This window comes from Ovis canadensis, chromosome 10, assembly GCF_042477335.2.
Source record: "Ovis canadensis isolate MfBH-ARS-UI-01 breed Bighorn chromosome 10, ARS-UI_OviCan_v2, whole genome shotgun sequence".
NCBI lineage: Eukaryota > Metazoa > Chordata > Mammalia > Artiodactyla > Bovidae > Ovis > Ovis canadensis.
The window spans coordinates 40,462,107-40,485,312 of record NC_091254.1 but is presented as its reverse complement, the minus strand read 5'-3'; the positions used below and the strand labels follow the sequence as shown (position 1 = coordinate 40,485,312).

Here is a 23,206-nt window from a genome sequence, read left to right as displayed (position 1 = left end):
GATCCCTTGGAGAAGGGAATGGCTATCCACTCCAGTAGTCTTGCCTGGAGAATTCCATGGACAGAGGAGCCTGATGGGCTCCAGTCCATTGAGTCACAAAGAGTCAGACACATCTGAGCAACTAACACTTTCATTTTTCAAAGGAAGTGTCTAGTAATTTCTAATTCATAGGATTCTTATAAAGATTATATCAGTTCATAGCACTGAAAAGTTCTTAACTATTACTAGCTTCGGTAGTTAAATTTTCACCGAGTTCAGTGTATGAATAATGCACTTTTTAAATGGTTACGCTTTGGGGGATAGAATTCCCATGGCATTCAACAAAAATTATTGAATGCCCATGAAATGAATATATGGTATGCAGTATTTCAGAATGCAGCAGTGATTGTCATTCTAAATTAGCTCTATTTAACATATGTTTATTGGAGAAGGAAATGGCAACCCACTCCAGTGTTCTTACCTGGAGAATCCCAGGGACGAGGGAGCCTTCTGGGCTGCCATCTGTGGGGTCGCACAGAGTCGGACACAACTGAAGTGACTTAGCAGTAGCAGCAGCAGCAGCAGCAACATGTGTTTATATTTGATTATGACCATTTGCATCACTTCCAAAGTTTCAGTAATAATTTTTAGGTCCTGTATGTTTGTTGCTTACTTCAGCTACAGCTTGGAATCTCTTACCCTTGCTTTTACTATTTTATTTATATATTACTATTTTATTTTAGTCACACTTGTAGACTTCATGCAGTTCATCAGAAGAATTTTTTTAACCTTTTAACTTTTACATAGCTTTGTTTTTCTTCAAGTTCCCATCCTTATTTTTCACCCCAGTAAATATGTTCCACTTTTGGTGTTACCTTAAGTTCAACTTTGAGTAAAATGTTTTCTAATACCTTCACTGCCAACTCAGTCTAGAGGAGGTTCCTTTGTTTGATATTTCTGTAAAACCCAGTCTGTCTCTTACCACTCACGGTACTTGTAATTAGATGTTTGACACTGACTAGTGAAGGTTCGATAAGTGAAGGAATAAAGTAAGAGTTTAATTCATTTAAAAAAATTTTGTCGCTTCAAACTTTTGCAGTTTTCAGTCAGAACAACCACACATTTAGCATATCTGTATTATAGCCTCTTTCTTTTTCACCACTGTTAGAGACACATTCCTAGAATAATTAAACTATATATTTTACTATTGACAAGTCTCCACAAAGCCCTCCATTGCTTAGAAAATTAAATGCAAACACATTAGCAGTGTTACTTCTAGTTATTTGTGTAGGCACAGGAGATTGTACGTTACTTGAGTGTGTTCGTATCTTTTACATCTTTTCAATTGCAAATTGTGTATAGCATTGTGAATACTTTACAAAAGAGCCCAAAGTCTAGAATCAAACAGTTCTGAGTTTGTATCTTGGCTCTACCACTTACTGGTTTTATGAAATGAAAGCAAATTTCTTAGTCTCTTGTTCCTCAGTTTTCCAGTCTTTAAAGTGGACATATATCTTAATTTGTATGGTGTTTGTATGAATTAAATAAAAAACAGTAATATGTTAAAGTACTTAGTAATTTGAGAAATGAAGTGAGGACTTAATTAATGCTAATTCCTTTCCTGTCTCTAGGAGTTAACCAATCAATATTTATGTCATGAAATAAATAAGTCAGTATTTTTGAGTGCTTAGATCTTAAAGGTGACTATAGTTAATTCAGTGTCTAATCGGGAACTTTTCAGGCCCGTCAAACCAAGTATTAAGTTGGTGCAAAAATAATTGTTCAGCAAATCAATGAGCTGTACCAAAAACCACAACGCCTGCAGCCAGTGTTGGTCAATAAAAAGTGCCCAGTTTTTCTCCACAACAACACCTGACTACACGTTGCACAACCAACACTTCAAAAGTTGAATGGGTTGAACTTCAAAGTTTTGCCTCAGCTGCCTTATTCACCTGACTTCTCACCAATTGCCTACCACTTCTTCAAGCCTCTTGACAACTTTTTGCAGGGAAAACCGGTTCCACAACCAGCAAGAAGCAGAAAGCTTTTCCAAGAGTTCATCGAATCCTAAAACAGATTTTTATGCTACAGGAATAAGCAAAACTTATTTCTTGCTGGCAAAATGTGTTGATTGTAATGGTTCCTGTATTGAATAATAAAGATGTGTTTGAGCCTAGTTATAATGATTTAAAATTCATGGTCTCAAACCACAATTACTTGTATACCAACCTAATAGTACACTGATGATAGAATATGGACAGAAAAGCTCAATGAGCAGGAAATTCATGGTAATTGAGCTAGTCTGTCCTTTTAGCAAGAATCTTAGCAATGAAAATTAGATTATAAATTATGGATATAGAGGAAAAGTTGACTTGGTAAGAAAACGTATTTCAAAACAGAGAATCAGTAAACCCAGTTTGTGAGAGTTGTTTCCCCATTTTTATGCATTTTTAATGTGGCACTTGAGTAAGTAAACCATAGTTACAATAATTTCAATGTGTTATGAACCTGAGTGGACTTGCATTAGCCACACATTTTCTTTGGGCCTCATTTTTTTGTCTTTTCTAAAAAGGAGGTATTAAATAAGATTTTCCTACAAAACACATCTCTAATTAGATTATGGACATAGAAGTACTTTGTAAACTGTAAAGTAGTATGTAAATTAAAATATATGTATTTTTTTCAGCTATATTGTAAATAGTATTTCTTTAATCATCCTTTGATAAAGATCATTAGCCTATTATTTAAATATTAAAGCTAAGCTCATCTAAGCTAATATAGCTGGTAAGTTTTGGAATTGTAATGGAAGTAAAGTAACTGTCAACCTTCAAATACTGTACTCTTTTGTGCTGCAAGAGAATCAAATAGTTTAAGAGGGGAATAGTATAATTGAGGTTTATAGAAAATAGAAGAAGGAGGCCTGTTATTGAATAGAGTTACTTTTATATGCAGGAGTTCTATTTGATACTTTGCATATATTATCTAATTTAATTCACACAATTCTTATGTTTTGTAAGTGAAAAAGTGCTTGACTGAGTTTCAGGGATCTTGACTGTTTTACGAGTTTACTATGTGACATGTTACCTGAAATTTGTGGATTTTTGTGTCTTCAAATATAAAAAGGATTTTAGTGGTAATGATCTTTAATGTCTTTCAGCTTTAATATTAAGGCCATGAGTAAAACATTTTTTGCTTACCTTTTCTGACTTTTTGTGGATCATGGAATGCTTCCACAGATGAAATCTCATATAATAATGTAATATAATAATCTCATACATTATGAAAACATGACTGATAAATGAACCTGATGACTTAAAGAGGCTTGATAACTAGAGGTAGGGAATGTAAAGCTTAGAAAAAGTTAGTAACAAGCTTGAGGTTGCACAGGAGAGATTTGAGCCCAGAGTAAAAGTTTAGTCTTTTTTTCTGCCACAGTCCTCCAGCCTTTCTTTATCTATAGCGGTACCTACGCAGATGAAGAACAAGAACACTAGTAAGTGAAACTATGGTAAAAGTAGAAGAGAACAGTCAATAAATACTGTTCAGTGATGAGAGACGGTAAAGTGTGTGGCCAGTTTAATTACAAAATTGAAGGTATTATTAATAGAAATTAATATAAATGTCTGTATTATACTATTTTTTCACAATTCTCTCTCTCTTTTTTAAGACTCCACTAGAGAATGTTCCAGGTAACCTTTCTCCAATTAAGGATCCCGATAGGCTTCTTCAGGATGTTGATATCAATCGCCTTCGTGCAGTTGTCTTTCGGGATGTGGTGAGTTATGCCTGCTTGATTTCCCAGAGAAAAAAGAAAACTTTTCACTGTAATTTGTGTAAAATAATTTAAATTTCATAGGAAACTTGCATTTTAAAACTAAATGTCCTAGTGTCAGGGATTGTAGGTTTATAATGCGCTCTGTTTGTAAAATGATTGAGCTTAGCTTTCTCTGAAAGCTTATTCATTTTATTTTTTAACGATGTGACAATTATAGTTAATTTGTATGTATACTAAGAATTAAGATAACTTTGAAGATTATAACTGATTTTATCTTGAATAACAATTCCTGTCTTTTAGTATTCCTTGCTCCATCTCTAGGTTCTGAATATTTTGTTATTACCAATATTCCTTATATTATTGGTAAAAGAGATTAATTCATAAAGATGTTCTTGGGAATTACTTTTGGGGGCAGTTACTTTTGAGAGAAGAGTCTGCATTTAGAAATAGAGACACCAATGGGAATTTGAGTTAGAAAGGTTGCTTAATAAAGCTTATTGAAAATATAGCTTAAGGATACAATTTCATAGACCCCTCCAATTATATGATCACTTATTTAAAGTAAGTAAAAATAAGATTGGCCCTTCCACAAATTATGTAGAAGCATCCATAGCATTTCACAGCAGACTGAATGTTGGTAGTACTTCTTACTATAGTTGCTATTTATCAGCAATTTTGGATTCTATTTTTCTTTTTTAATTGATGTTTTATGAAACATAGACATTTATATTTTAAATTTGCATTTAATAATACCTTGGATAGAGTACTTTGTACTTGAGAAAGTGGTTAAAATATTTAATACATACTAACAAGGTAGAAATATATAAGAGAAAATTTTACATTGTTTTTAATGTATATCAGTTCTTATAAATCATTAAGAAAATTGCAATCATACCAACAGAAAAATAGGCAGATATGAAATATGAAAATAAGGTGATAAACATATGATTTAAAAGTCAGTATAACTAGTAGTCAAAGAGATACAAATTAAAACAAGAGTAAGATATTTTTACCAAAAACTAAAAATTTAAAATAATAGTATCTGTCATGACAAAGGTATACTGAAAGTGCTCTATCATTTATCACTGGTAGGAGTACAAATTGGATAAACTCTATAAATAGCTTTTTACATTGTGCTAAAGCTCTTATAAATTTGATGCCTATGACCCTTTGGTTCTACTCATGTGCTTATCAGAGCTGTCCTCAGGAAAATTGGCAACATCATAAATATCCAACGCAGAGCATAATAAATCACAGTATATTCATTTAGCAAAAAGTTATGTAACTATTAAAATCATATTTTTGAGGGAAACTTTGTGACATGTGAAACACCCATGATATATAGTAAGGGAAAGAAGCACTATACAAAAGTACTTAGACTACACAAATACTGCATTTTTGTGTGTCGAGTATACGTACACACACATATTCACCTTTATTTTAAAAAAGGCACCCAAATGCTGCCAGTTATTATCTCTAGGTAAACACTTTTTATTTTGTACTTTTTTAAATTTTCAATTTTTTAATAATAAACTATATTGCTTTCATAATTAATAAAAGTAAAGTAGTCTTTAAAATGGGAGATAAAACGCATTAATAGTGTAAAAATCTTGATGTAAGGATCTGCATAATCTGGACTTAAAAAAAAATTCTTACAAATAGTTTAACCATTCAGAAATGGGAATTATTTATCCGGAAAAAAAATTTGTTGTGGAAGAATTTTTTTTTAATGATAGATGATTTAAACACAGATCATGTTTTCATCTCCAAGAGACTCACTCAGACCTAACATAGAAGGAATTTATGTTGTGTGACATTGCATTTAAATTGTTAGTAAGTTCTGTATCAGGTTGTTATGGTGGATTGTATACTTTTTCTAATATCTATAGATGTTTTGTAACTATTGTATATTGGATAATCCTGCAGTGGTTCTTATTAGCTTTCTTCCTGAAGGAAGGGAATTAATGTTCAGGTGTTCCTTCCAAACATCATTGAGGTAACATAACTTGTGTGTTCATTCAATTTACACTGTGTATCAGACACATATATATTACCCTCAGCTTTCAGTAAAAGGTTAAGAGAAAGCTAAGACTGAAAAACATTAAGATGACACAGCTAGTATGAAGTAGAGTCAGAATCCCAAATTAGGCCTTTCCAAAGCATTCTCTCTCTTTTACCACCATATTTCATAAACTCCAAGGAACGCTTTTTTCCTTTTAAATAATCTCCAGAATTTGAAAGTATTTTTGAATTGTTATATTTTAAAGTCAGTTGTAGGTATTATAAGATTTCTACTTAACCTTTGAATTGTTCAAGTTACTTTATGTTGCCTTAAGTTCAGAAACATATGAGATTTTAAAATTTAGTTATTTAAGGAAAAGTAATGTATTTAAAAGCTGTCTGTTACCCACAGAGTATGAAACACTTAATTCACAATATTCCAAAACAAATGTAATCTATTTTGGTCATTTTCTCCATTACCTATACTAATTCTATTTCAGAGTATTAAGTCATCTGTAAATATTTCTTGTTTGCTTTTTTTTTTTTTTCTGACAAATGCACATGAATTTTGAGTCTTGTTCACCTAGTGCTTAAATGAAGTAATAAATGTAAAGTGACTGTTTATGGAGTTAATAGACTTTAATGCATGTTTGTTTTCCTTATTTCTGTTTTATCTATGGGCCATGGTAATTACTTGCAGTTTTGGTGTGAAGCATCACTTTTACCTAACTTAGAAAAAAGGCTTAATAACCGTATATTTATGATTCCTTAAATATAGTCCAATCTGAGAATAGTTTTAGAGGTCATTTAACATTTTTATCCCTATAGGATACATACCTAGGCTTTTTCAATAGAGCTTTCAAGTTATATGCAGTCCTGCTTCAAAGAAATAAATAACTATTATCTCTTTATCCTAACATGGTCAATCTTTTTCAGATCTTTTACCATTTCACTGCTATCCTCTGGAATAACTTCATTTTGTCATTGAGCTTTTGAAATTCAGAGCCTCAAATATTGGCTCCCAATTCTGCACTGGAAAAATGAGGTTATTTTTCCAGTACAGAATAGTGGGGCTGTTATTTATTTTTATCTGTTCATGTGTCAAACATTGCATTAGCTTTTTCTGAAGCCGCCATATTGAACTTGTATAAACTCCATGCTTTATGCTCCCTGACTTTTATATCTTCCTTATTTTACTCATATTTCCTGCTCAGGTAGTGATATGTTAGAATTGTATGTGTAGTCCAATAGTAACTTTATTCTGTTATTATTTTTCAGTTATAGTATTTGCAACTCTTGACTTTTTTAGCCAGACATTAAATTATTCTTTTCAAGCTTGTCCTATCTGCATATCTTATAAATATGCATTCTCTGATGTTATAGAAGTAATAGATACTAGTGAAGAGGACAAATAATAAACTTTGTGGCATATTCAGCAAAATTTTAACATTCTCATTTTTTTAAATTATATTTCAACCTGTAAATCAGATGATATTTTTCTGGAGTTTTTTTTTTTTAATATATACTTAGATAATACTAACAGTATATGCTTAGCAAGTTTTAGCAAAAGTTAAGTGTCGTATGTTTTCCTCCATAAAGAAAATAAAACAGGAATAGTTTCTTATACTCTGAGAACTTATACTTAAAATTTTTTGAGTGTCAAAACTACCTTTTCATTTTATGCAGGATGATAGCAAGCAGGCACAATTCTTAGCTCTAGCTGTTGTTTACTTCATTTCGGTTCTGATGGTTTCCAAGTATCGTGACATTTTAGAACCCCAGCGAGAGACTGCAAGAACTGGAAGCCAACCAGGTAGAAACATCAGACAAGAAATAAATTCACCAACAAGTACAGGTACTTAATATTTGTCTAATTATTTGAATTTTCATCATCATTTATCTCCTTTTTATTTAATTTTTACATCTAGATTTAAACTGGTTGTATTCATAATCATCTCAAGTATTTATAAGTAGGCAGTATATAAATGCCAATTTAATCTTGTTTAATTACACAAAAATGTAGAATATTTGCTATATTCTCATTTTATCAGGGTTTTGGGTTTAGTTTTTCTGTTTATTAGCATAAAACATTTATACAACTACTTGATATACAAAAACCCATATATTTTAAATGTATTGTTTTTAACTTTTATAAACATATGATAGTAGGAGGTCCTTATAGAGTAGTTCAAAACCAACAGTAAGCCAAACTATAAGTCTTTGTAGCCAAGTTCAGTAGCATCTTTCTTTCTTTCTGTCTGTCTGCCTTTCTTTCTTTCCATATGTGTAGTTATTTCAGTATCTTTAAGTACTCAGCCAGAGATTTATAATAAACAAACATACATTCTGAATTTTATACCAAAGTTGCATCAACTAAAGTCAGAAATTTCTAGACAGCAGTGAACCGTTTTGGGTCATGTTGTCTTTCTCATCTATAGAACATGCTTATGTTGTAGGAGTTCATGTATTATCAGCTTTGTTTACTCTTCTTAGAAATGATAAATACATTTTTTGGCAACTAATATTTTAATATCACAGGATGCCTTTTGTCTATAGCATTTTCTGCCAGGTGTTTACCTCAAGGTTGTTTCTCTATTGTTTGCAGTGTTGCCTTAGCACCCCAGTGATTATTTCATGTACCACTAGATTAGTTTGTAATGGAAATTGTCCTTCCTAAATAAATGCATATGATATATACATTAATTGAATATTTTAAAAAATGAGTAGAAATTAGTGGTCAAATCTCTGCATTCTGTTTTCCATAGTCATATCATATCTCATTTACTTTTTGTTTCTGTGTGGAAATACAGATTATGTTTAACCTTAATTCTTTATTGTTGCATGCTATATTTATTTTGAGTACATAAACGTGGTATTTCTTTATAGTAAAATCTTACTTTTAACTTTTTACTCGACAAATTAAATGTTATCCTAACATTCCAGTTTCTGTGTTTCAACCATTTAAAACACATTTAAAACTATATGTTAATCAACTCTCATTTTTAACGCATTCAGTCATGTATGTATAAAGCAAGCAATATTTTAGTGAAACCTTCCAGTTCTGATTTTCTTGTGTGTTTGTATGTCTCTGTGTTTGTTGCTAAAATGACTCTACTTAACAAGTGTGTTATTTCCTTTCCCTTAATACATAACTTCTTTCCTTCCTCCAGAAACACGGTCTTTATTGCTAGTACTGTTTGCATGTTGCAGTGATATAGAATTGTCTTGGATCTTCAGTGGACCATGTTGCAGGTTGTTACATGCTGGCTCAAATTTGATTCCATGATTTTCTCCACAGTTGTGGTCATACCATCTATCCCTCATCCAAGTTTGAACCATGGATTCCTTGCCAAGTTAATTCCTGAGCAGAGCTTTGCCCACTCATTTTACAAAGGTAATATTGACCTCATCTCCTGACCTGTTTGGATATTCTTAAATTTCATCATTGTTATACAATAACATTCATTAATGTAGTTGTTTATAAACACCTCAGCATACGGCTCAGGTTTCATGGAGATATAATATGTTGTATTTGTACCTGGCTAAATATTTGTACCTGGCTCTCTATATTGAGAGCAAAATATAGTTTTTATATTTGTATTCCCTTGTATTTCTTTAAGTATCATCTTCAAATTAAGGCTGCCTAGTTATATGGATAATAAGATGCATGGTGGTGGCATGCAGAAGTGATCACAGTAAAGTCCTGCCTTGTTAGTGGGACTGAATTAGCTCTAAAATGAAGGCTACTGTAGAATGACAAGTAAAAAGATTTTAAACAAGCCTCAAAAGGATCATAGTGATCTATAATTATTTTGGATAAAAGTTGTAAAATAGATACATGTTCTGAGCTCTCGGAATTCTCATTCTGTCAACATACCTCTGTAAAACAGCTTTCTCCATTCTGCGTGTTATTAAAACAAAACAAAAACAGACAAGCTATATGTTATTTCCATGAGTACTAATATTGCCATTTCTTCTTAGATAAGTTCATAAGCAAAAGTTCATCACACTATAAACTTTAAGTACTTATATTCCCAATATTTGTTCAAAATGTTTATAGAGACATTTCTTTGGGGAAATCACTCTTTGCTTAAAACTTTTTGTTTATTTATTATGTATACTGAAAAAAATACAAGTATAATGACTTTTGTCTAGATTGATCACTTATGCACACACTCTCAGTGAACAACATGGATAATTTTTGTATTTTTTCCCAAAGTTACCTTCATTCTGATTCTCTTTATTGAAATTTAAATTTATGTCTGTGGAGTCAAATAATACAAGCTATTGTGCTCTATTTTCTGTTTTGAGAAGACTAATCTGGACTATTCTTCAGCTCTTTCACATTTCACTCCCTTTTTTTTCCTCACAGTTAAGCCCTTTAGAAAATTCTGAACTAGCTCTTTGGCCTCTCTCTTCTTCATCTTTGATAGTTCTTCAGTTCAAAGCCTTAGCCCTTCTTTGAGAATTGTATAGTTTCTTCATTGGACTTGTGTCTAGTGTGTTACTGATGACAAAATTTTAAGTAACACTAGTATATAAAATAATAATGTAATGAAATATTCATATTTAATATATTATATTAATATATATTTTCTAATAGAGCCAATATAATAATTTTTCTTTCTAAAAATTTCCAATAAATTCCTGTAGTTTTGTGAACAAAGTTAAAATATCTTAATTGTGGCAAGAGTACTCTGGTTCTGACTTTCCTGGATTACTACAATCATCTCTTAAGTGATTTTCTCACCTCTTGTCTTGTTAATCTTTGTTCTTTTTTTTATAGTTTTGCTGAAGTTCATTTTAAAATATAAATGAGGTTATGTCTCTTTTTAACAAAAAACAATTCTCATAACATTTAGAATAAAATATCACAATCTTCCTAACTTCATGTCATGTGATTCTTGCCACAATCAAACTAACTTAGTTCTTTAATTATGCCAAGCACTTTCCTGTCTTGTGATCTTTGTTTGTTGTTCTAAGTTTTGGCTCTCTTACCTATATTTCATATGACTGGAGAGTACTCATTCTTCAGGTGTCTGGTTAAAGGTCATCGCTTCCTCACAGAAGCTTTCCCTGCTACCATAGCGAAGTAGCTTCCACCCACAGTAACCTTATTTTCTATCATAGCATCCTCTTTATTTCCTTTCTTGAATTTAAACAGTTTATTTATTTGTTTAATTGTCTATTAGAATGTGTGCTTGAAGAAAGTAATCCCTAATCCTAGCATGACACTTTGAAGTTAATACAGTAAATATTTAAGTAAATGACTAAGCCGGTGAGAATGCTAAACACTTTTTTTAAGTTGAATACTGATGGTAGACATAAAATGTATTTAATTAATAAACACTAAAAACAAAAAATAAATTTTTATTGATGACATGTCCTAGTTGTGATTGAAGTTTTATGGTAATTATTTCACATTAGGTTTGAAACAACATTAATATTTAAGTGAACTTAAACATAAATACATTGTATACTTTTCCTCTAATGATTTATTATCAGGGAAAAGAAGTATTTTTAATAATTAGGGTATTGTGCTAAATAATTAATAATTATGGTATTGTGCTAAATAATTCTTTTTAATAATTAGGGTATCATGCTACTTGTATAAGAATAGACGTATGGCATAAACAGTTGATAAACAGGCTGGAATTTGTATGAGTATCTCATATATGATAAGTATAACTTTTCTAACCAAATTTAAGGAGAAGTATTTGGCAAGTGGTAAGATTAGCAAATGAGGTAGCTAATTGAAAAAAATTTAATTTATATCCTTATTTCATGTATCATGTTAAATGAATTCTGCATGTATTAAAGTTTAAAGCTAAAAAGGAAACTGAACATCATTCAAGAAAATTAAAATTAATATTTTAAATAAGAAAATGTTTTAAATCATAATGTCAAAATATGAAGGTGTAAAAATATGGCTAAAAAGTTTTCTCTCTCTGTATCTCTAAATGAAATTAAAATTATTAACAAAATTAAAAGAAAAAATGCAAACAGGAAAAAATTTATATTTATTGATAAAAGTTAATAAATAAAAGCCTTAGTAAATAAAGAGCTCCTGCAGATCAATTAAAAGAATGTATCATAGTGATGAAAAAATATAAAAAAGAAAACTGAACACTTAACAGAAAGGCAATGTAAGTGCAAATAAGGAAGATTTATGTAAATCTACTAATAATCATTACAGCATTGTTAATCAGCTATACTCCTATATAAAATAAAGGATTCAAAAAAAGTAAAAAGTCTACTAATAATCAATACCTTTATGTTGAAGCAAAACTATACCATAATTTTCAAATTGGGTAAAACTTTGAAGGGTAAGAATGCAAATCTGTGCATTTCATATAGCATAAAAATATTCATAATCCTTAACCTACTAATTTTACTCTTAGAATTGTATACAAAGGAAACAATGAAGGATATGCCAACAGTTTATATACAAATAGTTTTACCACTGAGGTTTTATTTAATTAATACCTTGAAATAAAACTCATATTTTTAAAGAAATAGTTACATTCAAGTTCTAATTACATGTTGATGTCAGATACACTATATATTTTATATTACTTAGAGGTCAAAATCATGTAATTTTCAGTTACTCCTAGCAAATATTTTTCTAAAACTTCTACTCTTAATTGCCAACATCCATTGGATCATAGAAAAAGCAAGAGAGTTCCAAAGAAACGTCTACTTCTGCTTCATCGACTATGCTAAAGCCTTTGACTTTAGCCTTTGTGTGGATTACAACAAACTGTGGAAAATTCTTCAAGAGATGGGAATACCAAGCCATCTTACCTGCCTCCTGAGAAATCTGTATGCAGGTCAAGAAGCAACAGTTAGAACTGAACATGCAACAACAGACTGGTTCCAAATCAGGAAGAGTACATCAAGGCTGTTACATGCAGAGTATACATCATAAGACATGCTGGGCTGGATGAAGCACAAGCTGGAATCAAGATTGCCAAGAAAAACATTAATAACCTGATTAATAACTGGTTCTTACTGAACTAAAACCAAGGTGTTTTCAGAATGGTATTCCTTTGGAATGCTTTAAGGGAGAATCTGTTTCCTTCTCTTTCCTAGCTTTTAGAGGCTGCCTATATTTTGATTCCAAAATCACTGCAGATGGTGACTGCAGCCATGAATTAAAAGATGCTTGCTACTTTGAAGAAAAGCTATGACCAACCTAGACAGCATATTAAAAAGCAGAGACATTACTTTGCTAACAAGGGTCCATCTAGTCAAAGCTATGGTTTTTCCAGTAGTCATGTATGGATTTGAGAGTTGGATGATAAAGAAAGCTGAGCGCTTAAGAATTGATGCTTTTGAACTGTGGTGTAAGAGAAGACTGTTGAGAATCCCTTGGACTGCAAGGAGATGCAACCAGTCCATCCTGAAGGAAATCAATCCTGAATATTCATTGGAAAGACTGATGATGAAGCTGAAGCTCCAACCCTCTGGCCACATGATATGAAGAATTGATTCAGTGGAAAAGACCCTGATGCTGGGAAAGATTGAAGGTGGGAGGAGAAGAGGGTGACAGAGGATGAGATGGTTGGATGGCATCACTGACTCAATGGACATGAGTTTGAGCAAGCTCCAGGAGTTGGTGATGGACAGGGAAGCCTGGCGTGCTGCAGTCCATAGGGTCGCAAAGAGTTGAACATGACTGAGCAATTGAACTGACTGAATTTAAGGTTCGAAAAAAGCCTCCTGGAAGTAATATTAAGCTTTGAAACAAAGGATGAATATGTGGCTGCGTTTTCTGAGAAATTCCTTGGCATATTTTGGGAATATATGTGAATGGAACATAAGAATGAAGGGAAAGAGAAGCATTCCATGAATTTATATAGATAGGCAAGAACTAAAACATGTAGGGCTTGCAGGATTGTGGTTTTTACACTAAGATTGTGGTTTTTAAACTAAGCAGAGGATTGTTGCACTAGTTTTCTATTGCTGCCATAACAAATTACCACAGACTGACCTGAAACAACACAAATTTATTATTTTACATTACTGTATATAAGAAGTCTAACATGGACTTCTAACTGGACTAAAATCACGATGTCCTCAAGACTACATTCCTTTCTGGAGGCTCTCAAGGAGATCCATTTTCTTTGTCTTTTCCAGCTTCCCAAGGCTACTCATATTCTTTGGTTTATGGCCTTCTTCCTTCTCCCTGCATCTTTGAAACCAAGAACAGGGCATTTTTCAGACTGTTCTGGAGGCACATCATCTGAGCACGGCCAGGAAAGACTTTCTGCTTTGGGGTTTGATTGAGTCGACCTGGGTAATCCAGGATGGTCTCTTCAAAGCCCTCACATTGAATGTAAGGTAATATTCACAGGTTGTGGAGAGTAGAATGTGGATATCATTGGAAGGGAGGGAGCATTGTTCTGCCTACTACAAGTATCATATAGTTTTACAAAGTACTTTGAATACAGTGAGGGAATAGATTAGAAGAGCAGGGAAGGAAACTGACAAAACCAATTGGAGGCTGTTGCTTTCTAGGTAAGAAATGCTGTGGCTTAGAATTAGGGTGGTGGCAGTAGAGATTAAACAGGAAGGTAAATAACAGACATATTTTGGAAGTAAAATTTGACAGAATATGGTAACAGATTGGATGTGGCACATTAGGGTATGTGATGTTCTCAAAGAGAACACCTGGCTGTTTGGGAGATACTGATCTGCATATAAAGGGGCCAAAGCTAGGGAAACTGAAGATTAAAAGAGAATAACTCTTAGAGTGGTTGGGCTCTATATTTTCTTTTCTCTTTAGCATTCTGGTTAATTTTTATGCAGTTTGCCTCAGTTCAGTTCAGCTCAGTCGTGTCCCACTCTTTGCGACCCCATGAAATGCAGTACGCCAGGCTTCCCTGTCCATCACCAACTCCCGGAGTTTACACAGACTCATGTCCATTGAGTTGATGATGCCATCTGACCATCTCATCCTTTTCATCCCCTTCTCCTGCCTTCAGTCTTTCCCAGCATCAGGGTCTTTTCCAGTGAGTCAGTTCTTTGCATCAGGTGGCCAAAGTATTGGAGTTTCAGCATCAGTCCTTCCAATGAATATTCAGGACTGATTTCCTTTACGATAGACTGGTTGGATCTCCTTGCAGTCTAAGGGACTCTCAAGTTTTCTCCAGCACCGTAGTTCAAAAGCATCAGTTCTTTGGTGCTCAGCCTTCTTTATAGTCAAACTTTCACATCCATATATAACTACTGGAAAAACCATAGCTTTGACTAGTCAGACCTTTGCTGACAGAGTAATGTCTCTGCTTTTTAATATGCTGTTCAGATTTGTCATGGCTTTTCTTCCAAGGAACAGGTGTCTTCTAATTTCATGGCTGCAGTCACCATCTGCAGTGATTTTGGAGCCCCCCCCAAAAAAAAAGTCTCTTACTGTTTCCATTGTTTCCCATCTATTTTCCAAGAATTGATGGAACCAGATGTCATGATAATAGTTTTCAAAATGTTGAGTTTTAAGCCAATTTTTTCACTCTCTTTCACTTTCACCAAGAGGCTCTTTAGTTCTTCTTCGCTTTCTGTCATAAGGGTGGTGTCATCTGTGTATCTGAAGTTATTGATATTTCTCCCGGCAGTCTTGATTCTAGCTTGTGCTTTATCAGGCCGGAATTTCACTTGATGTACTCTGCATATAAGTTAAATGAGCAGGGTGACAATGTACAGCTTTGACATACTCCTTTCCTGATTTGCAACCAGTCTTTTGTTCCACATCCTGTTCTAACTGTTGCTGCTTGACCTGCATACAGATTTCTCAGGAGGCAAGTCAGGTGGTCGGGTATTCCCATCTCTTGAAAAATTTTCCATAGTTTGTTGTGGTCCACACAGTCAAAGGCTTGGCATAGTCAATAAACCAGAAGTAGATGTTTTTTTGGAACTCTCTTGCTTTGCAATGATCCAACGGATGTTGGCAATTTGATCTCAGGTTGCTCTGCCTTTTCTAAAACCAGCTTGAACATCTGGAAGTTCACCGTTCATATATTGTTGGAGCCTGGCTTAGAGAATTTTGAGCCTTACTTTGCTGGTGTGTGAGATGAGTGCAGTTGTTCGGTAGTTTGAACATTCTTTGGCATCGCCTTTCTTTGTAAATGGAATGAAAATTGACCTTTTTCAGTTCTGTGGCCCCTGCTGATTTTTCCAAATTTGCTGGCATATTGAGTGCAGCACTTTCACAGCATCATCTTTAAGGATTTGATATGGAATTCAAATCACCTGGAATTCAAATCACCTCAACTGGAATTCCCTCACCTGGGCTAGTGTTGTTCGTAGTTATGCTTCCTAAGGCCGACTTGACTTTGCATTCCAGGATGTCTGGCTCTAGGTGAATGATCACACCATCATGATTATCTGGATCATGAAGATCTTTTTTGTTGAGTTCTTCTGTGTATTCTTACCACCTCTTCTTAATATCTTCTGCTTCTGTTAGGTCCATACCGTTTCTGTCCTTTATTGTGTCCATCTTTGCATGAAATGTTCCCTTGGTGGCTCTCATTTTCTTGAAGAGATCTCTAGTCTTCCCATTCTATTGTTTTCCTCTGTTTCTTTGCATTGATCGATGAGGAAGGCTTTCTTATCTTTCTTTGCTATTCTTTGGAGCTCTGCATTTAAATTGGTGTATCTTTCCTTTTCCCCTTTGCATTTACAGTCTCTTATTTTCTCAGCTGTTTGTAAGGCCTCCTCAGACGACCATTTTGCCTTTTTGCATTTTTTTTTCCTTTGGGGATGGTCTTGATCCCTGCCTCCTGTACAGTGTCATGAACCTCCTTCCATAGTTCTTCAGGTACTCTGTCTATCAGATCTAATCCCTTGAATCTATTTGTCATTTCTACTGTATAATTTGTAAGGGATTTGTTTTAGGAGCAGTGACCCCACAAGAGACTGATCCACACTTGCCTGTGAGTGTCCAGGAGTCCCTTGTGGAGGCATGGGTTGGCGGTAGGTGCTGCAGGGTTGGGGCCACTGAGGGTGGCAGTGTGTTCATGGGACCTTTTGAAGGAGGTTGTCATTATCTTCATTACCTCCACCATAGTTTGGTCTCAGGTCAGACAACAGGGAGGGAACATAGTCCAGCCCATCAACAGAAAATTGAATAAAAGATTTACTGAGCGTGGCCCCACCCATCAGAACAAGACCCAGTTTCCCCCACAGTCAGTCTCTCCCATCAGGAAACTTCTTAAGCCTCTTATCCTTATCCCTCAGAGGACAGACAGATTGAAAACCACAATCACAGAAAATTAATCAAACTGTTCACATGGACCACAGCCTTGTCTAGCTCGATGAAATTATGAACCATGCCCTGTACAGCCACACTCAAGACAGATGCATCATGGAGGAGAGTTCTAACAAAATGTGGTCCACTAAAGAAGGGAATGACAAACCACTTCAGTATTCTTGTCTTGAGAATCCCATGAACCATATGAATGGCAAAAAGATATGACACTGAAAGATGAGCTCCCCAGCTCGGTAGGTGCCCAATATGCTCCTGGATAAGAGTGGAGAAATAACTTCAGAAAGAATGAAGAGACAGAGACAAAGCAAAAACAACACCCAGTTGTGGATGTGACTGGTGATGGAAGTAAAGGAATCAGTGAACTACAATAGACTGGAATGAGCGAATTTAACTCAGGTGACTATTTTATCTACTACTGTGGACAAGAATCCTTTAGAAACAATGGAGTAGCCCTCACAGACAACAGAAGAGTCTGACATGCAGTTCTTGGGTGCAAGTTCGAAAACAACAGAATGGTCTCTGTTTCCAAGGCAAACCATTCAGTATCACACTAGTCCAAGTCTATGCCCCAACCAGTCATGCTGAAAGAAGCTGAAGTTGAACAGTTCTATGAAGACCCAAAAGACTTTCTAGAACTAACAACCAAAAAAGATGTCCTTTTCATTATAGGGGACTGGAATGCAAAAGTAGAAAGTCAAGAGATACCTGGAGTGACAGGCAAATTTGTCCTTGGAGTACAAAATGAAGCAGGGCAAGGGTAACAGTTTTGTCAAGAGAACACACTGGTCATAGCAAACACCCTCATCGAACAACACAAGAGAAGACTCTACACATGGACATCACCAGGTGGTCAGTACCGAAATCAGATTGATTATATTCTTTGGAGCCAAAGATGGAGCAGCTCTATACAGTCAGCAAAAACAAGACCAGGAGCTGACTGTAGCTCAGATCATGAACTCCTTATTGCAAAATTCAGACTTAAATTGAAGAAAGTAGGGAAAACCGCTGGACTGTTTATGTATGACCTAGATCATATCCCTTACAATTACACAATGGAAGCAGTTTACCTAATTTGCATTTAATATAGTAAAAGATCCAAGTTAGTTACATACAGAGTTTTAATTCATTTTAAATTACTCGAATGTGAATAGTTTACTTCATATTGCTATATGAAAAGCAAACAATTAACGTAATTTTTAGTGCTGTACTAGCAAGAAGCTGTATGTTCGTTTCATGTTATTACTTTTAAGATTGTTTGGAAAATAGCAACTTGAGTAACTGAAAAGGTAAGAAACATTGAAACACTTCATAAATCACTGTAAAACAAGAAATTTTTTTGGAGGAAGGAATGTGACAAATGAGGTCACCACGTAGAAAGTATGTCATTTTGCTGAACTTAACCCCATATTTTCCAAAATGCATTAGATGAACTCACTAGGTTCAATGGAAATCAATGAAAGACAATTTGAAAAGGAAGCATCTGGCACGTAACTGCTTTTTCTGACAAGGTTAAGATCACTTAGGCTGGGAATGTTTCTCCTTTGTGTACTGACATGGCCTATTGCTATAGAAACTGTTGAGAACTACTGAAAAATTACAAGTCTCCTGTCAGTAATACAACTTGCACAGGTGCAATCATTTATACTTTGTGTGCTGCTCAAGTGTGGCTTCTATTGAAATCACTTGGGTTAAATTCTCAACGTACCATAGTGTGGAAAGAATCATTTTGGAAACATGGATTTTAAGCTGAAGTTTATGCTATCTTCTGAGAGCATGTTCTGTAAAAGGTTAATGAATAACGAGAAATTAAGGTAGATTTTCTGAATACTGACCTGTGGGTGGCACTAGTGATAAAGAACCAGCTTGTTAATGCAGGAGAGTAGAGAAACACGGGTTCAGTCCCTGAATCAGGAAGATCCCCTGAGAAGGGAATGCAGCCCACTCCAGAATCCCATGGACAGAAGGGCCCGGCTGGCTTTAGTCCATGAGGTCACAAAGAGTCAGACACGATTGAAGTGACTTAGCATGCATGCCTGACCTGTTTTCTATTTGCAGTTATTATTATAAAAGTTTTCACTATTGTTTATTTTCATTTCTACATGAATATCATCACAAAGTATGCTTTACAAAACTTATGTATTTGAATAGAACTTATGAAATATCTAAATTACTGCATCTTTTTGAAATAATTTTTTTATCATTTACAGTAAAAATAAAATTAAGATTTTTATCATTGTGTAAATATTTTGATATGGTATGGACCTAACAGAAGCAGAAGATATTAAGAAGAGGTGGCAAGAGTACACAGAAGAACTGTACAAAAAAGTCTTGGTCCAGATAACCACGATGGTGTGATCACTCACCTAGAACCAGACATCCTGGAATTCAAAGTCAAGTGGGCCGTAGGAAGCATAACTACGAACAACACTAGTACAGGTGATGGAACTCCAGTTGAGCTATATCAAATCCTTAAAGATGATGCTGTGAAAGTGCTGCACTCAATATACCAGCAAATTTGGAAAACTCAGCAGTGACCACAGGACTGCAAAATGTCAATTTCATTCCAGTCCCAAAGAAGGGCAGTGCCAAGAAATGTTCAAATACTGCACAATTGCACTCATTTCACATGCTGACAAAGTAATGCTCAAAATTCTCCAAGCTAGGCTTCAATAGTACATGACCCTAGAACTTACAGATGTTCAAGCTGGATTTAGAAAAGGCAGAGAAACCAGATATCAAATCCCCAGCATCTGTTGGATAATAGAAAAAGCAAGAGAATATCAGAGAAGCATCTACTTCTGCTTCATTGACTATGCTAAAGCCTTTGACTGTAGGATCACAGCAAACTATAGACAATTCTTAAAGAGATGAGAATGTAAGACCACCTTACTTACCTCCTGAGAAATCTGCATGCAGGTCAAGAAGCAACAGTTAGAACTGGACATGGAACAATGGACTGGTCCCAAATTGGGAAAGGAGTCCGTCAAGGCTGTATACTGTCACCCCACTTATTTAACTTATATGCAGAGTACATCATGCCAGATGCCAGGCTGGATGAAGCACAAGGTGGAATCAAGATTGCCGGGAGGGATGCCAATAACCTCAGACATGCAGATGACACAACTCTTATGGCAGAAAGTGAAAAGGGACTAAAGCTCTTGATGAAAGTGAAAGAGGAGAGTGAAAAACCTGGCTTAAAATTCAACATTCAAAAAACTAAGATCACGGAATCTGGTCCCATTTCTTCATGGCAAATAGGTAGGGAAACAATGGAAACAGTGAGAAACTTTCTTTTCTTGGGCTCCAATATCACTGTATATGGTGACGGCAGCCATGAAATTAAAAGACTGCTCGCTCCTTGGAAGAAAAGCTTTGACCAACTTATACAGCACATTAAAAAGCAGAGACATTACTTTGCCAACAAAGGTCCATCTAGTCAAGGCTATGGTTTTTCCAGTAGTCATGTATGGTTGTTAGAGTTGGACTATAAAGAAAGCTGAACGCCAAAGAATTGATGCTTTTGAACTGTGGTGTTGGAGAAGACTCTTGAGAGTCCCTTGGACTGCAAGGAAATCAAACAGTCCATCCTAAAGGAAATCAATCCTGAATATTCATCGGAAGGACTGATGTTGAAACTGAAACTCCAATACTTTGGCCATCTGATGCCAAGAACTGACTCATTGGAAAAGACCCTGATGCTGGGAAAGATTGAAGGCAGGAGGAGAAGGGGATGACAGAGGATGAGATGGTTGGATGGCATCACCAACTCAATGGTCTGGGTAAACTCCAGAAGTTGGTGATAGACAGGGAGGCCTGGTGTGCTGCATTCCATGGGGTAGCAAAGAGTTGGACATGACTGAGTGACTGGACAACAATAATATTTTGATGCATCATCTGAAAATATTTTAATATTCAAATTTAATAAATTTTAATTGTTTTATAATCAGGAAGTCAAGATTTACATTGAAGGTCTATGTATCAAGCTACTGAGTTATTAATTTTAATTGCCTAGTGAGAGAGTCTATTGAACAGAAAAGCAAAAAGCTCTATAGAAAGCAGAAAAAATCTTTTTATATGATACTTTATGAACTCAAATCAAAGATTTTATGTTCTTAGATATTTTATATGCTAACAGAATGCTTATATTTTAGCCTGAGTTGAAAAGTTTACTTTTTTGTCTAGCTCTTAATGTGAAACATATCATAAGATTCTGAAACATGTTTAGGGTAAAACCAAACCTGTAGACCAAATCTATAAATGAGCTAAATTTAGACCTAAGTTCTATCCTTGACTGAATGCCTTGTAGCAGCTGAGCTCTGTAAGAAAATCTAGCCCAGGCTAGTAGCTGTTCCGCTGTGATATTTTGTTGTTAGAGTTCTGTGTTGTTTCTGTGTTTACATTCTCTGTTTTACTAGTATAGGAATGTCACTGCTGCTGCTGCTGCTAAGTCGCTTCAGTCGTGTCCGACTCTGTGCGACCCCATAGACGGCAGCCAACCAGGCTCCCCCGTCCCTGGGACTCTCCAGGCAAGAACACTGGAGTGGGTTGCCATTTCCTTCTCCAAGGAATGTCACTACTGCTATTTAATTCCATCCTGATTTTTTTACTGTAACTGTTTTCTCTACATGAATGTATAGTCTATAGATTAAACATAAATTTAGTAAATTCAATAGTTTCTGTAAGAGTGGAAATAACTGGCTTAACCACCTTCTCATTCTATATTCCTAGGTAATTTCAACAGTTTTCAAAGTTTCAGTTACCACCTCTGGTGGAATGATCCCCAAATACGTGGCAATAGTTTTCTTGACTTCCAGATATAAATGTCCCAGAGATTCTGCAGACTCAATTCATTCAAAATTTAATTCATTATCTTCCTGAACAACTTGCTTCTTTTTCATTTGCCTTTTTGGTTAGTGAGATACCCCTATTTTTTTTTTTTTTTAGCTCGATACTCCAGAAGCATCTTTATTCTTTATTGTCCTTCTTATTCCTAATGTAGTTTTTCTACTTTGTCTTAATCTTCTGTTGCAAGGTTTTATTTAAAAATGTGAAATTGTTATGTTTACCTCTTACCTTTTTCCTTCTCTACTGCTTTGCCAAAAATAATACTGAAATTTTCTGACTTCTTAAAAATACTTTATACAGTTAAGTTTTAACCTTGAGAACAGCTAAGAACAACCTGTCTTTCATGTTGTTCATCCAGTGTTTTAATACTATCATATTCTACAAAGTTGTATTAAAGCCCTTGCCTAAGCAAACAAGCAAAACTAAAAGCTATTTTATAAATATGAGGAAAATTACAGTATATCATGGACTTGTAAGAGATGTGTATTTTTAAGTTCTTTGTCCAATAAAATTCTAAACAAATAAGAGCAGCAAAACACCTAAGGTTAGTTTTATAGAACTTACAAATGTTAATTTCAAAGAGATCATCAAAATAGTTTAGTTTGCCCTTCTTGTTTTATAAAGAATAACTGTTAGTTATTAAAGTAATACAAATAGCTGCCATTTACTAAATATCTATTTTATGCATGAACTGCAAGTAATCTACATATGTATCTTATTTTCTGCTTCAGCATGACTTTATTAAGTTAAATACTGTTACTATTTCCATGATACTTTTTAAAAAATATTTATTTGACTGTGTGTGCATGCTCAGGTGTATCCAACTGTCTGGCCCCATGGACTATATAGCCCGCCAGGCTCCTCTGTCCATCGGATTCTCCAGACAAGAATACTGGAGTGGATTGCCAGTCCGCCTCCAGGGGATCTTCCTGATCCTGGGATTGAGCCCATGTCTCCTGCATAGGCAGGCAGATTCTTTAACACTGAGCCACCTGGGAAGCTGTTATTTGATGGCGCTGGATCTCAGTTGCCACCCCAGGTCTCTTCAGTCTTCGTGTCGTGCAGGATCTTTAGTTGTGGCACTCAGGATCCTTTTTTTTCTCGCAGGATGTGGGATCTATATAGTTCCCTGACCAAGTATTGTTCCCAGGTCCCCAGGATTGGGAGTGTAGAATCTTAGCCACTAGACCACCAGGAAATTCCGGCCATTATACTAGATTAGATAAATTTTTCAAGGTCATCATTTAGAATTTGGTCATATTTTATTATAGTGGCCTTTGTATAATGAGATTTGATAAGGATTTAACATTTTAAAAGATTTTTTTAATCTATTTTAATTGGTA

The 23,206-nt window shown here is 34.7% G+C and overlaps 1 protein-coding gene across 5 annotated transcripts in view; it reads left to right on the top strand.

Annotated features, from left to right (window-relative positions):
* NBEA (neurobeachin) overlaps positions 1 to 23,206 on the top strand; it is a 669,183-nt gene that overhangs the window by 218,229 nt on the left and 427,748 nt on the right. For all 5 annotated transcript variants that reach the window (XM_069601566.1, XM_069601568.1, XM_069601567.1 and 2 more), the window contains exons 27-29: positions 3,647 to 3,754; positions 7,442 to 7,610; positions 9,054 to 9,149. In XM_069601566.1, coding sequence (XP_069457667.1) covers positions 3,647 to 3,754; positions 7,442 to 7,610; positions 9,054 to 9,149 — 373 coding nt within the window. The remainder of the gene's footprint in view (positions 1 to 3,646; positions 3,755 to 7,441; positions 7,611 to 9,053; positions 9,150 to 23,206) is intronic.